Source organism: Balaenoptera musculus, chromosome 20 (genome assembly GCF_009873245.2).
Source record: "Balaenoptera musculus isolate JJ_BM4_2016_0621 chromosome 20, mBalMus1.pri.v3, whole genome shotgun sequence".
NCBI classification, from domain to species: Eukaryota; Metazoa; Chordata; class Mammalia; order Artiodactyla; family Balaenopteridae; genus Balaenoptera; species Balaenoptera musculus.
In genome coordinates, this window is record NC_045804.1 from 24,040,109 (window position 1) to 24,054,070 (window position 13,962).

The window sequence follows — 13,962 nt, forward strand, 5'->3', positions numbered from 1 at the left end:
CCCTTAACAGATCAGATACTTGAAAAACAAAGAAAATAATCATGTTTCTCAGAAGTTATATGTTGCAAGCAATAAGTACACCTTTCCAAGGGCCCCTCATCCACTCCTTTATTTAACAAATTTACACTGAGCACTGACCATGTGCCAGGTATTGTTCAAAGCTCTGAGGACACAGCTGGGGGAGTCTCTGCTCTGTTGTAGCTCTGGTGTAGTTCCAGTGGTAATGTAATGTTTATAAATGTTATGTAAAAATTGACTTGAGCTGCAAAGGAAATCTCAATAAATTCCAAAAGAAATAGTACATACAAGCCCTATTTTTTTGCTACAAATGAAAAAATTAGAAATAAACAATAAAAGTAGAAATGAAATCTTCCAACCACTTAGAAACTTTAACTCTCTCTCATAAGCAACCTTATGATCAAAAAGAACATTAAAACCTCAGTGCAGAGTATTTGGAAAATGAATTTATACCTACAAAATGTACACATACACGTCTAAGGGATAACAGTTTTTCTAAGCACACTGCTAAAGTCAGAGCCAGGAAGGAGTTTCTTGTGATCACTACTGTTTTTAACATGTTCCTAGAAGAAATGGCCAATACAATTCCACAAGAGAACAGAATAAGAAGTGCCATTGCTTATAAACATCATCAGATTGGCAAAGATTGAAAATTTAATTCCCATTGCCATAAAGAATGGAGTGGAGCGGGACCCAGACTGGTACACGCATGCCCTTGCTTTGGCCTGGCAATCCCGCTTCTAGGAAGTTTCCTGCAGAAGACTTTACACAAGTGCTCAGGTAGGCCCCTTACAAGGGTCTGGAAACAACGGTGCATTAATGAGGAATTAGCTAAAAAATTCCACAGTGACATTCTGGAATACTCTGAGGCACCCAAAAAAAGAGGTAGGTCTATATAAATCTGCTGTTCTTCAGCGGGGGCAATTTTGAGAAACCTTGGTATACAGTAACATGGAAAAATACCCACAATTCAATTAAGAAGGAAGTCCAGAACCACATTTATACCGTGATCCCATTTTTTTTCCTAAATATATTTATGCTGGTGTACACATAGAAAAAATATTGGAAAATTCATACCGAACTGCTCATTCACTCATAATTCTTTTATTCATTCAACAAACATTGAGTACCCTGAGGTGCCAGGCACTGGTCTATCCTATGTGCTGGGCCCCTGCCTTTGTGGGAACTCGGGGGAATTCCTGGGAGGTGCCCAGGAAAACTGAATTTTCTACTTTCCAGGCTTTTGAGGTTTTGACTTTTTTATTATTAACCAGAAGCATTATATTACTTTGTAAATAAAAAACAACAAATACCATAGAAACCAACCAGCACATAGAAACAGATTGGAAGAAACAAGTCAGGGCAGGGAGAATCCCACAATTCACAGCAGCAGGTAGGCTGGGCAGGTGATGGGACTCTCAGCTGCCCTTCTGCCTGAATCTCCTGAAGTGAGGAAGACACCCACAACCCGACAGAATCAAAAGCAGCAGCAACACACTAGGGAGAAGCCCCACAGACGGCAGCGAGGATTCTCAGCCGCTTGAACTTTGTGGTGTAGCGGCACCATAAGAGACAATCCACCACCCCAACAAGTTATCCTAAATTCAAATCTCCAACCTTGTTCAGCCTCCCTGGGACTCTGCTTATCCACCCACCCTTGCAGTTCAAGCACCATAAGGTGGTTAATAGCCAGCATGTCTGTTTATATAAGTCAGCATCTTTCTCAAGGGAGCCTTCTTGCTGATTCAAAGACCAAAGAAAAAAATTACCTGGCTACAATAGTGCCCCCCCATCCCCAGGAAGCAAACAAAACAGCTGAGGGGAAGTGGGGCTAGCAGGTGAAGGGTCTTTGGTAAACAGAACTGTCCCTGAAGAAAGGGAGGCCCCTGTCCTCTCCTGCCCCCTAGTGGTCACCCAAGGTTTTCATCTGAATTGGCTTCTCTATGGCCACCAGGATTCCATCAAGCAACGACAATAGTAACAACTGATACAGAGCTCTAATTCACAGAACATACTTTTTTATATTCTATCCTTGCAGAACAGATGGAATCATTATTATCACCCATTGTATAGATGAAGAAACTGAGGCTCAGAGAGAGTTAAGCCAATCATCGATGGCCCTGCATGCACAAGTAACCCAGTAGTACTCTTCCTCCAATGCCACCCTCCCTTCCCAAAGCTGCCATCTTTTTTATAAAGCCAAATTGAATTTTTAGCTGGGTCTCCAATCCTAGAAGCCAGTCTGAGGGTCTGCTAAGGGCCAAGTACTATTTAGTGGGTTCACAGTCTTGTTTCCCAGGAGCAAGTATTTCCTGGAGCAAGCAGCCAAGTTATTTTTGCCTGGTCCCTGTATTGTTAATCACAGAAACAGGAAAGTGTGTTGGTTTCAGTCTCACTCTTCATTGAAACCTCAGGTCTATTCAGGCTCAGTGGTGGCATTGGGCCTTCTGGGGGTACCAGGAGCTCTCAGCTGTCTTCTCCATACCACACAGGTGTGTGTAGGAGGCTCGCAAGGCTGCCTTCTGGACCACTTGCCTCAATACTTTCCTCAGTCATTAAACATGTTTTTTCCTTCTTTCAAAGTAATATGTGCAAATAGATTTTTAAAAAATAATAAAAAACTTACAGAGGAGGATCCCTAAGTTTAGGAAACCAGAATCTTTTATATCGGGCAGTAGGCCTGCCTGACCTTTGTCCCAGAGGGAGACATTATCTTTAGTATACTGGATAGTAAAGAAACCTGCCCTTTGGGAATTCCCTGGCAGTACAGTGGTTAGGACTCAGTGCTTTCACTGCCAGGGCCTTGGTTCGATCCCTGGTCAGGGAACTAAGATCCCACAAGCCACATGGCATGGCAAGAAAAAGAAAAAAGAAACCTGCTCTTTGCTCTGGAGAGAGACACTATCTCTAACTTTCAAGGTTGTTCACTATACAAATATTCTTGAACAAGTCCAGACAAAGACAGCCAATGCCTCTGCTCCACTAACTGCATGCAAGAGACGCATATAGAATTAATCTTCCAACAATTAAAAAGGCCTACTAACTGATAAAGCTAGAACAATAAAAGAATTCCACTCTGGCAGGATATAAAGCTCTCACACTGTGCCTGCCCCAGTCAACCCCCGGACCGGGTACCAGACAACTAGGGGCAGCCCTGATACCCCAGAGCCTAATGAAATGATACAAAGTAGCCAATCCTACACCTGCTTAGCCTGATTACCTACCTTTCATACTTCCCATGAAAGGCTCTTGTCTACATTTTCCCCTCATTCCTTCTGCCTCCTGGCCGACCCTGGTGCCTCTCTGTGTGGCCCTGTGTGGCATGCCATGTCCCCTTCCTCTTGGGAACTGTGAGTAACAAACCACCTTTTCAACATCAGTTGTCTCCTGATCTGCAGGCCTCACCATACCTCAATGATAATAAAACCTAGATTTTAACATTTCATCTCTTACTATCAGATTGGAAAAGTTACAAAACTTGACAACACTGCTGGTGAGGCTGTGGGGAAACAAGTGCTCCCATGTGTGGTTGGTGGGAGTGCAAAATGGTTAAACATTCATGGAGGGAAACTTACTAGTATCTCCAGATACACTGTTTAGTGGGGAAAAAAAGCACAGTAGAATGTTTACACCACCTTTTCTGTAAGAAAGGAATAATAAGGAAATATACATGTATCTGTTTGATTTTTCAAAAAGAAATACAAGAAGGATAAGTCAGAAACTGAGGAGATATTTTCCTGCAGGGGATAGAAGTCATGGAAATGTGGAGTGACTCATCTCTAAACATAAATTTTTGTATAGTTTTGACTCTTAGAATCATGCTAATGTTTTATATACTCAAAAAAATATCAGTAAGGATTGGGAAGAACCCTAAAATGCAAACACAAACAATCAACCCAACTGTATTTCAAGTAAGCAATTCTGGAACTACTTGGTCTCTGTAACTGTCAGACTGAGCGAATGAGTAAATATATTAAAGATGTTAGGAAAGCCAGATTTCCCACTCTTGGAGAAGAGAGCTACAAAATGGAACTGGAGAAAGCTAGGGAGAACCCTTTGGTTTTGAAATGGAATTGGAAGTATCATTATGAACTTGTGGTCTTAAATATATATACACAGAAATATGTACAGACAAATGTGTGTATGTGTGTTCCTAGTTCTGTCCACTAAAAGGGTCTAGAAGCATTCTTCTTGGCATCCGCATAGGAATGAGTACACCTATTCCCCACTGAAAGGAAATGTGGCTCCTTGGAGAAATGACAGAATCCAGGGCTGGGGCAGGGAAAGTACAAGCTGAGCACAGAACATCTTGATGTACCAGGAAGTAAGAAAGTGCTCATTAAATGATGGATATGTGAAAGGATTACAGGATATGGGAAACAGCTGTAAGCAGATACTGTACACAATTGGGATAATCTGAGCATCAAAATAAATAATGGTAATAATGGATTATAACTCATTGAATAAAACAAGAATCCATGAGCCCACACTGATAATAATGAATGAATGAGGGACTTCCCTGGTGGTGCAGTGGTTAAGAATCCACCTGCCAATGCAGGGAACACGGCTTCAATCCCTGGTCCGGGAAGATCCCACATGCTGCAGAGCAACTAAGCCCATGTGCCACAACTACTGAGCCTGTGCTCTAGAGCCCGTGAGCCACAACAACTGAGCCCAAGTGCCGCAACTACTGAAGCCCGCACGCCTAGAGCACATGCTCCGCAATGAGAAGCCACTTCAATGAGAAGCCCGCGCACCACAACTAAGAGTAGCCCCCACTCGCCGCAACTAGAGAAAGCCCGCGCGCAGCAGCGAAGACCCAATACAGCCAAAAATAAATAAATAAAATAAATTAAAAAAAAAAAAAGTATACCTGCACGGTTTCACAACATCTCCCCATAAGTTACATATTAATTGCAAAAGGAAAAGGACACACTTTACAATGGAAAAACCTGGTGGATACCTCCTTTCACAAGTAATTAAAGTCACCATTCCCTAAGATGGAACAAACCAAGATGTGCCTCCCATTATAATGCACTAGGAAAGACATAGCACTTCCATGCTATTCCTGCCAAAGCACATAATTTGATCCTAATCACAGTGAAACATTGGACAAACCCAAGTGAGGGACAAACAACAAAATTACTTGCTTGGACTTTTCAAAAATGTCAATGTCATGAAAAACAAAGAAAGGCTGAAGAACTTTTCTGGATTAAAGAAATTTATGAGACATGGAAATTAAGTACAATGCATAATCCGGAATGGGACCCTGAGCTAGGGAAAAAAAGCTAAAGAGGATATTGTTGGGTTAATTGATAAAATTTGATTATGGACTGTGGTTTACTAAAGGCATTATATCAATGTTACATTTCCTGATTCTGATCCTTGTATCTTGGATATATAAGAGAATACCCTTGGTATTAGGAAATACAGCCTGAAATCTTTAGTGATAAAGGAGTATGTCTACAACTTACCCTCAAACTTCCTGGGAAAAATGTGTGTGTGTATGTGTGTGTGTGTGTGTTATACACATACGCATGCATATATACCAAGGAAGAGAGAGAGAATATTAAAGCAAATATGACAAAATGTTAACCATTGGTAAACGGCATATGTTCTTGCAACTTTTACGTAAATTTGAAACTATATCAAAATTAAAAGCTATACCCCGACCCCCACACAAAAGCTAATACGTAAACAGAAGGGCCCACTAATTGCCCAGCATAATGAATGAAAAAACACCCACACCCAGGCCTATGTGGCTGCCTCCTAACAAGCATTTTGCTCTTGTTAATGGGTCCTGATTTTTAACATTAGACTTTTTACACTACAGCATGTAATACTTTTATTTAAAAAATTTAAAAATAGAGGAATTCCCTGGTGGCCTAGTGGTTAGGATTCAGGGCTTTCACTGCCGTGGCCTGGGTTCAACCCCTGGTTGGGGAACTGAGATCCTGCAAGCTGCACGGCGTGGCCAAAAAATAAATTTAAAAAAAAAAAATTAAAGAGAGGGTCCCCCAAAACAACAAGAAAAAGTGAGTATTGTGGAGAGAACACGTGCATGAGTGAACCAGTGAATGGGGAGTGGGCGAGTGAATGGACAGAGCAGGCTAGTGACGTGGGGACGGAAGAGGCTCCCCCTCAAAGCACAGGCACTTTCTTTCATCTCTGCCCTCGTGGCCCCATCCACCCAGGTGAGGGGTGCAGGGGGGCTCTGTTTATGGCTGACACACCCTGGTAGCTGGGCTGGCCAAAGTGCATTTTCTTCCCCTCCCTTAGGAGGTCAGGCCAGGTGGATCCGTGCTGCTTCCTCCTCCCTGCCTGGGCGGGGGCGGGGTCGCCTGCATTCTTGGCAGACGGGCACCAGGCATGCTGGGGAGGCTGCATCAGGCTGGCAACCAGGTGGCCCACACCTAGCCCCGGGCCTGTGCCCGGCTGCCCCTGTGACTATCAGGGAGCATCTTCCTGCCTTGGGCCTCCCCTTCCCCATTTGCACCTTAAGAAGTCTGGTCAAATCAGTGATTCTCAACTTTGACCACACAAAATCAGCTGGGGAGGACTTCCCTGGTGGCACAGTGGTTAAGAATCCACCTGCCAACGCAGGGGACACGGGTTTGAGCCCTGGTCTGGGAAGATCCCACGTGCCGTGGAGCAGCTAGGCCCATGTGCCACAACTACTGAACCTGTGCTCTAGAGCCCGCGAGCCACAACTACTGAGCCCGCGCGCGGCAACTACTGAAGCCCGCGCGCCTAGAGCCTGTGCTCCGCAACAAGAGAAGCCACCGCAATGAGAAGCCCGCACACACCGCAACGAAGAGTAGTCTCCGCACAGCAACGAAGACCCAACGCAGAAATAAATAAATAAATAAATAATCGGCTGGGGACCTTTTAAAAATTCCAGGGCCCAGATTGCACCCCAGACCAACTAAGTAGGACTCGTCAGAGGGTAGGACCCAGGCACCCGCAATTTTTAAGGCTTTGCAAGTGATTTCAATGCACAGCTAAGTTTGAGAACCTATGGGCTCTGATCTCTGAGGTTCCCTCTAGCCTTATGATGCTGAGGCCCACCTGATGCCCTGTCTTCTGACACTGGAGGGTTAAATGATATGGGAGAGCCACCCCGAACATGTGAGTTCCTACCTTCAGCCCTTTGAGACAGCAGCCCTGCCCAGGACTTTGCCCAGCCCCACCCACCCTTCACTGAACCTCCTGCCCCAGCCCCTGCCTCCTCCATTTTGATGTTTGGAATCAGGGATTCAGGATCCTTGCCAAGGCGGAGTCTCCCCAGGTATGGGCCCGGGTGTTCCTGCTTTCTTGTCACTCACAGATGCTGAGGAAAGGGCTGGGAGAAAGGGGAGTGAGAATTGGGGAGGAGGGGGAGTCTGTCCAATCCGAGATACTGTTTGCTTTTTCTTATCCCTTGAGGTAATAGCTGCTAACCTTTCCCAAGGAGGGCTGTGCCACCAAAAGCCTCCCCTCCCAGGGGCCCTTGGGTAGGTTAGCCTGCACTGCTTCCCCATAGACACAGCCCGAGGAGAGAGCAGAGAGCCTTGAATTTCAGTCCCTTCCTTCACTTGCAGCATCCTGTGCAAATTAAATCATACAACACACCTGAGCCTTCGTTTGCCTATCTGTAAAATAGGTCGACCCTGCCCTATCTCACCAGCCAATGACAAGAACATATTATTGTTTCACTGCAGATAGATGCACTAAGGATTTAGAACGTGCTTTTTATTTGATTGGGAGCTCAGCATAAATGCAAGAGGGGCTGCTGATCTGACAGACCACAGAGCTGACCCATGGCTGAACCCCAACAGGACATGAGGGAGAAGCCTGCAGGTGAGTCTTTAATTCCTGTTTCCAACATGGTCCTCAAGGAGGATAGGGGAGGGGCCTGAGGAAGGGAGGAGCAGGGTGCCCTCCCCCACTCTGCCAGTGGTGTAGTCAAGAGCAGAGCAAGTAGACCAAGGGTCCTTTCAGGGGGGGCGAGTATCAATAGCTATAATTAATAATAGCAGCCAGCAAATACTGGTGCTCACTACGTGCCAGGAGGGGTTGTACTTTCTGTTCACTTTCTCATTTCCTTCTTACAACCTGTGAGTTAGAGATTATTAATCCCATTTTCCAGATCAGAAAACAGGCTCAAAGAGATTACGTAACTTGTCTAAGGTGTCACTGCTACTAAATAGCATAGGAAAAACAGATCCAAATCTGCCTGACTTCAAAGAGCATGCCTTCTGACCTCTAAGAGACCCTGTCCATCCACAGGGCATCGTAACCTGACAGATTCATCACAGAATTAAATGCTTTTACATGTGGTAGGCCAAGCTGGGGGACATCTCATGCTCTGTGTGGGGTGAGTAGTGAAGGGGTGGGGAGGGCATCATTCCAGTTCAGGTATCTGGGGGGCTGAGGCTCAGCTGCTGCAAGGCTGTCTCCCAGCCCAGGGCAGAGCTCCCTCCACGGCCCAGAGTGGAAGGGCACGGACTAGACTGCAGATCCCTGCCCCAGGGGTAGGGACATTCTTTCTGTCCTGGGAGAGGGCTGCGCTGGGCGAGAGCATCTCATTTCTGGGGAAGCATTTAGCAGTGTGGAAAAAGCACGATTTAAGCCCTAAGCAGGACTGGCTTCATGAGCCTGAGATCAGAGCAGTTGTGCAGGGCCCTACATGAAGGCCTCACGCTTGGGATTAAGTGCTCTGTGGTCGCTGGCTCGAAAATTTTAATATTTAGTTTGTTCTGTAAGTGAAATCAGATGAGACAATGGAGCATGTGCTGGGGGACTGGGAGCTGGGAGCTGTGGCTCGAATGTATGGTCCCACTCTCAGCCCATCATGTTGTAACCTCTACCAACTCCCTCATTCTGCTGTCACCTTCGGCCCCTGGCAGCGACTCAAGCAAGAGGCGGGCAAGGCAGGGCATGCTCTGAGGTCCACTGAGCAGGGAAGAGGCAGGGGCTGGGGTCCCTCGGCCACCCCCATCCAGATACCAGAGTGTTCAGGTGGGGAGGGTGCAATTCCCTGGGTAGCCATTTTGCACTGGGCCCCACGTAATTAGTAGGTCACATCCAGGTGCTGCCATTTCCTAATGGAGCAAACTCCAGCAAGTTACTTCACCTTTCAGCACCAATTTTCTTGTCTGAAAATGGGAATAATGTCTACACCCCATAGGATTCTTGTGAGGACAATGAGGTTTCTGGTTCCCCCCCCCAAAAAAATGCAAGTCTGATTGTGACAGCCTCCTCCTGAACACTGTCTAATGGCTTGGCATTGTTCTAGAATACAGGTCTTTCACCCATACCAGTACTGTCCAATTAAAATATTACGTAAGCCACATATGTAATTAAAATTTTTCTAGTAGCCACATTAAAAAGACAGGTGAAATTAATTTTAATATATTTACTTCACCCAATATATCAAAACTATTATTTCAACACATAACCAATATTAAAAATTAATGAATTTTACATTTTTTTCTAAGTCTTTGAAATCCAGTGTGTATTTTACACTTAGAGCATATCCCATTTCACGTGCCTACTGGCTACAGACTGGGTAGGTCAGTAGATAATCCCACACGATCTGGTGCACACACGGTCCCTCCCTGCCCTCTGCCCTGCAGCCATGTTGAATTGCTTTTCTCCCTTCTAAAGAGCCACTGCCTCCCCACACAGGGCCTTCTGCTGTTCCAGGGCCCTGGAAAGCTCTTCTCCCTCTCTACCCTACAGATCTACTTAAGCCTGCTCACCCTTCAGATGTCAGATCAAACACTTGCCCCTCAGGGAGAACTTTCTTAACTCCTTTCCAGGCTTTCACACTTTGGTGTATCTTGCCCTTGCCATGCCCACAACTGTAATTTCACATTTACTTGAGGTCACTTGATCAATATCTATCTCTCCTGCTAACTTGTAAACGCCAGGACAGACACCACTTTGGGTTTTTGTTGTTGTTTGAATCATCATTTCCCCAGGGCTTAGCACAGTGCCCAGCACAGAGCAGGCTTAGAAGGATATTCTAAGTACATAAAAGGCCTGGCACCTGGAAAGTACTCTGGAATGTTTCCTCCTTTCCCTTCCCTCTGGTTGAGAAAACTTCTCCTTATAAAGGGACTCTTCTAACTGTATAACTCTGCTAAAGAACCGGAGACACAAAGCTCTCAGTGCCGAATATATTTAAGTAGAAACGAGTTAAGTGCACAGATTATAAATATTTCCTCCTCAAGATTACATACCATTCAAAAATACTGTCTCAGTTCCTTTTCATGATTTAAACGGCGATTAAGGAAAATTACTCTTCAAGTCTGAATGTAATTACTGCCCTTTTCGCGGCAGTTTTTCCTGTGAGGAGGAGGAGCCGCAGAGCAGGAAGTGGAGATGGGGCCCTACTGCCCCTCGCCTAACTGGCGGATCTGGAGCGCTAAATGCTGTGCGGCTGCTCTTTCTCAACTCTCCTTCTCCAATTCTTTCTCAGGGGAATATACACAAGAAGGCGCAAATCAACAGTTGCCAACTGACCCAGGTGATAATGCCAAACCTGATGACACCTGCCTAGGTGAGGACTCAGCCCCCAGACCATGTTGCAAAGCCAAACTCACCATTTGGCTCCCTCCACCTTCAGTCAAAACTGCTCCTTCTTACAACAGCTAAGTTTTAAGACTCACTCAACGCCACTGTCCCAGAAGAAGGTAGAATTATCCTATTTCTCGGCCTACCTCTCACCTTGAAGTCCCAGGTGGTGCGGTAGTTAACAGAATGATTTACACTCTTAAGAATACAGAGCCCCAGGGCTACACATTTCCTTGAAGCTTTACAAATAGCCAACAAGGCACAAACGCCTATGTATTGCCAAGGGTGATGCATATCACCCACTGCATATTTTAAATCCTAGCCTGGCTTCAAACTGCAAGCCTTTTGGTGGGTATAATGGGGCATACACCCCAGAGCTTGCCCAGCATTCCAATAAAAGCTTCAGATAATTAAAAGTTTATATTTGCCTATAAAAGCTCCAGATCTACTTATTACTCAGTTCTTTTGCTGTAATAATTGATAACGTTGAAAGGCTTTAAAATGAGTGTTTTGTTTCTTCTACGAATAAATTTGTGGGTGATCCAGAGCTGGTGCTTAAAGTCAGAATTCAGAGCCACAAGGAAAATGACTTCATTGAAGTTGAACTGGATAGACAAGAGCTGAGTTACCAAAATCTACTAAAAGTGAGCTGCTGTGAACTGGGGATTAAGCCAGAGCAAGTGGAAAAAATCAGAAAGCTACCAAACACACTACTCAGAAAGGTAGGGTTTACAAGTTTCTAAATAGAGACTGGGCTCTAGGTGGGTAAAATTATGTTCTGTGAAGCCAATCACTAGCTTCTGCATTACTAATATGAAAACAAAATCCAAGACACTGGAAATTCTGGCTGCAGGACAGCCAAACATAGTAACTAGGTTATTTTCAATCTGGTGCTTCTACAGATTTGCTTACCTAATTCATCAACCCTTTTAAAATTGTCTGAATTACAACTAATACCCACATTTAAGACCCTAGTTCAGTATGGCCAGCCTCCCATCTCTACAAAACTGACTGGTCCCCAGGACAGAAAATATAAACCCACTCTTTATCTGCTTAGCAACAGTCAGCCTTTGCAATCTCAGGAAACAAAATTTGGGGCATATTTTTATATATTTTCCTGATTCAAAATACAAATCTCACTTTTTAACTTCTCACTTTAAAACTTATGTTTTAAAACCTATTATGATTCTTTAATGATTTTATAATTCCTTGTAAAATGGAACTGTACACATTAAAGACTTAAAAACTCACTCTGAGTTTTTGATACTGATGGCATTATTTTGGAATATCCTTGTTTTAGCCCAGTTTACATCAACTGGCTTATTTCTAGCTTGAGAGAACAGTATTAACATTTAAGTGTATTAATTTTAAAATGTGATCTTGTATGCAAATCATTAGCTAGCCATGGCATTATACATTTATTTCAGTATTTAATTCATTTGTATTAACTTTCTCTTAAAGATTCATTGTAAAAATTTTTCTTCTGCAGTTCACAGCATTAACAAAATGGATGTGGTTTTCACCCTTAAATATTGAGTGTAAGCTATAGAGCTGTAATAACCAAAATAACTATGATAATATCAGCTTTTTTGTTTTACCTTGAGTGTCTTGAATATTTCATAAAAATTAATTACAAACCACTTTATTCTAATTGGAAATGTGAAAATTTAGACTTTGGGAGAAATAAAACCCACAAAACTGGAAAAAAAAAAAAAAAAAAACTTCAGAGGAAAATTCTCATTTCTTTGGGCATTATTTTTTTTAAAAAAAGCAACTTTCGGGCTTCCCTGGTGGCGCAGTGGTTGAGAATCTGCCTGCCAATGCAGGGGACGCGGGTTCGAGCCCTGGTCTGGGAAGATCCCACATGCCGCGGAGCAACTCGGCCCGTGAGCCACAATAACTGAGCCTGCGCGTCTGGAGCCTGTGCTCGGCAACGAGAGGCCGCGATAGTGAGAGGCCCGCGCACCGCGATGAAGAGGCCCCCACTTGCCACAACTAGAGAAAGCCCTCGCACAGAAACGAAGACCCAACAAAGCCATACATACATACATACATACATAAAAAGAATGTAAGCAGACAAGAATAGCATTAAAAAAAAAAAAAATAGAAAATTAAAACTTACAATAATCTTAAAAAAAAAAAAAAAAGCAACTTTCAAAATGCCTTTAGCAATTCTTATTGGTGCCTTGGCTAACAGTATATTCTTTGTAAACTAAAAGTGGTGGGATGATCATACTTTATAGTTTTCTTTTTAAAATGCCCTGGCCTACAGTTTTTTCTTGGGCCTAAAGTTTTTTCAAATTGGGACTTCATTCCCTTTGGAAACCTGCAACATGGACTGAGGGGAAAAAAAAAAAAGACACACACACAGAAAAAACAATTCTCAACTGCTGACTTAGTTTACCATGTATAGACAGAGAGAAAACAATGCTTGGCCAATATAATTAAGCCTTTTTATCTTAACTTCACATGTATTTATGAACCATTATATAATTTCTTTTCCATATTAAGGACAAAGACATTCTAAGACTACGGGACTTTCAAGAAGTAGAACTCATTTTAATGAAAAATGGAAGCTCTGAACTGATAGAACACATACCGTCTCTGTTAGAGAAGCCCTGCTACAACAGCAATGCTGCAAAAATGACATATTAAGAAATCCCAGAGACAAAAAAACTGGAATCAGTATTTTGTAAATAATGAAGCCTGGATCGTACGTACCAGCTTGCTAGCTTCACATGTGTACTTATTACATTTCCTTGTTTGCAACTTCTCTGGGCTGGGAGAAGAGTACGTTCAAAATGCTTTGACAGGGCTTCCCTGGTGGCACAGTGGTTGAGAATCTGCCTGCCAATGCAGGGGACACGGGTTCGAGCCCTGGCCTGGGAAGATCCCACGTGCCGCGGAGCAACTGGGCCCGTGAGCCACAACTACTGAGCCTGCGCGTCTGGAGCCTGTGCTCCGCAACAAGAGAGGCCGCGATAGTGAGAGGCCCGCGCACCGCGATGAAGAATGGCCCCCGCTCACAGCAACTGGAGAGAGCCCTCGCACAGAAACGAAGACCCAACAGAGCCATAAATAAATAAATAAATAAAATTTTTTAAAAATGCTTTGACAAACAAAAGTATAAAAAAATTGTAAGTATGATACTTATCAACGCAAGTTTAGTTTGTAAAGTTGTACCCCAATCCTGATCAGGCATAGGTATGCACTCCTGAGATTCAGTCAGGACAAATGGCCAGGGTCTGTTCACATGAACTCCATTAAGGGCAGGGTGAGCTGATGAGCTGGGAAAGCCAGGACCCCACTTGGCACACTGGTTCAAATATCCCAGTTTCTAAAACCATCATTTCCTTTTTACACACTTTTTAACTTACCTATGAC

The 13,962-nt window shown here is 43.9% G+C and overlaps 1 protein-coding gene across 1 annotated transcript; it reads left to right on the forward strand.

The window, feature by feature from the left end:
• Positions 1 to 7,817: 7,817 nt before the first annotated feature.
• ANKRD40CL (ANKRD40 C-terminal like) lies at positions 7,818 to 13,233 on the forward strand. The gene is made up of 3 exons (XM_036837738.1): positions 7,818 to 7,857; positions 11,140 to 11,300; positions 13,090 to 13,233. The coding sequence occupies exons 1-3, from the start codon at positions 7,818 to 7,820 to the stop codon at positions 13,231 to 13,233; spliced, it is 345 nt and encodes a 114-aa protein (XP_036693633.1).
• The last annotated feature ends 729 nt before the right edge of the window (positions 13,234 to 13,962 follow it).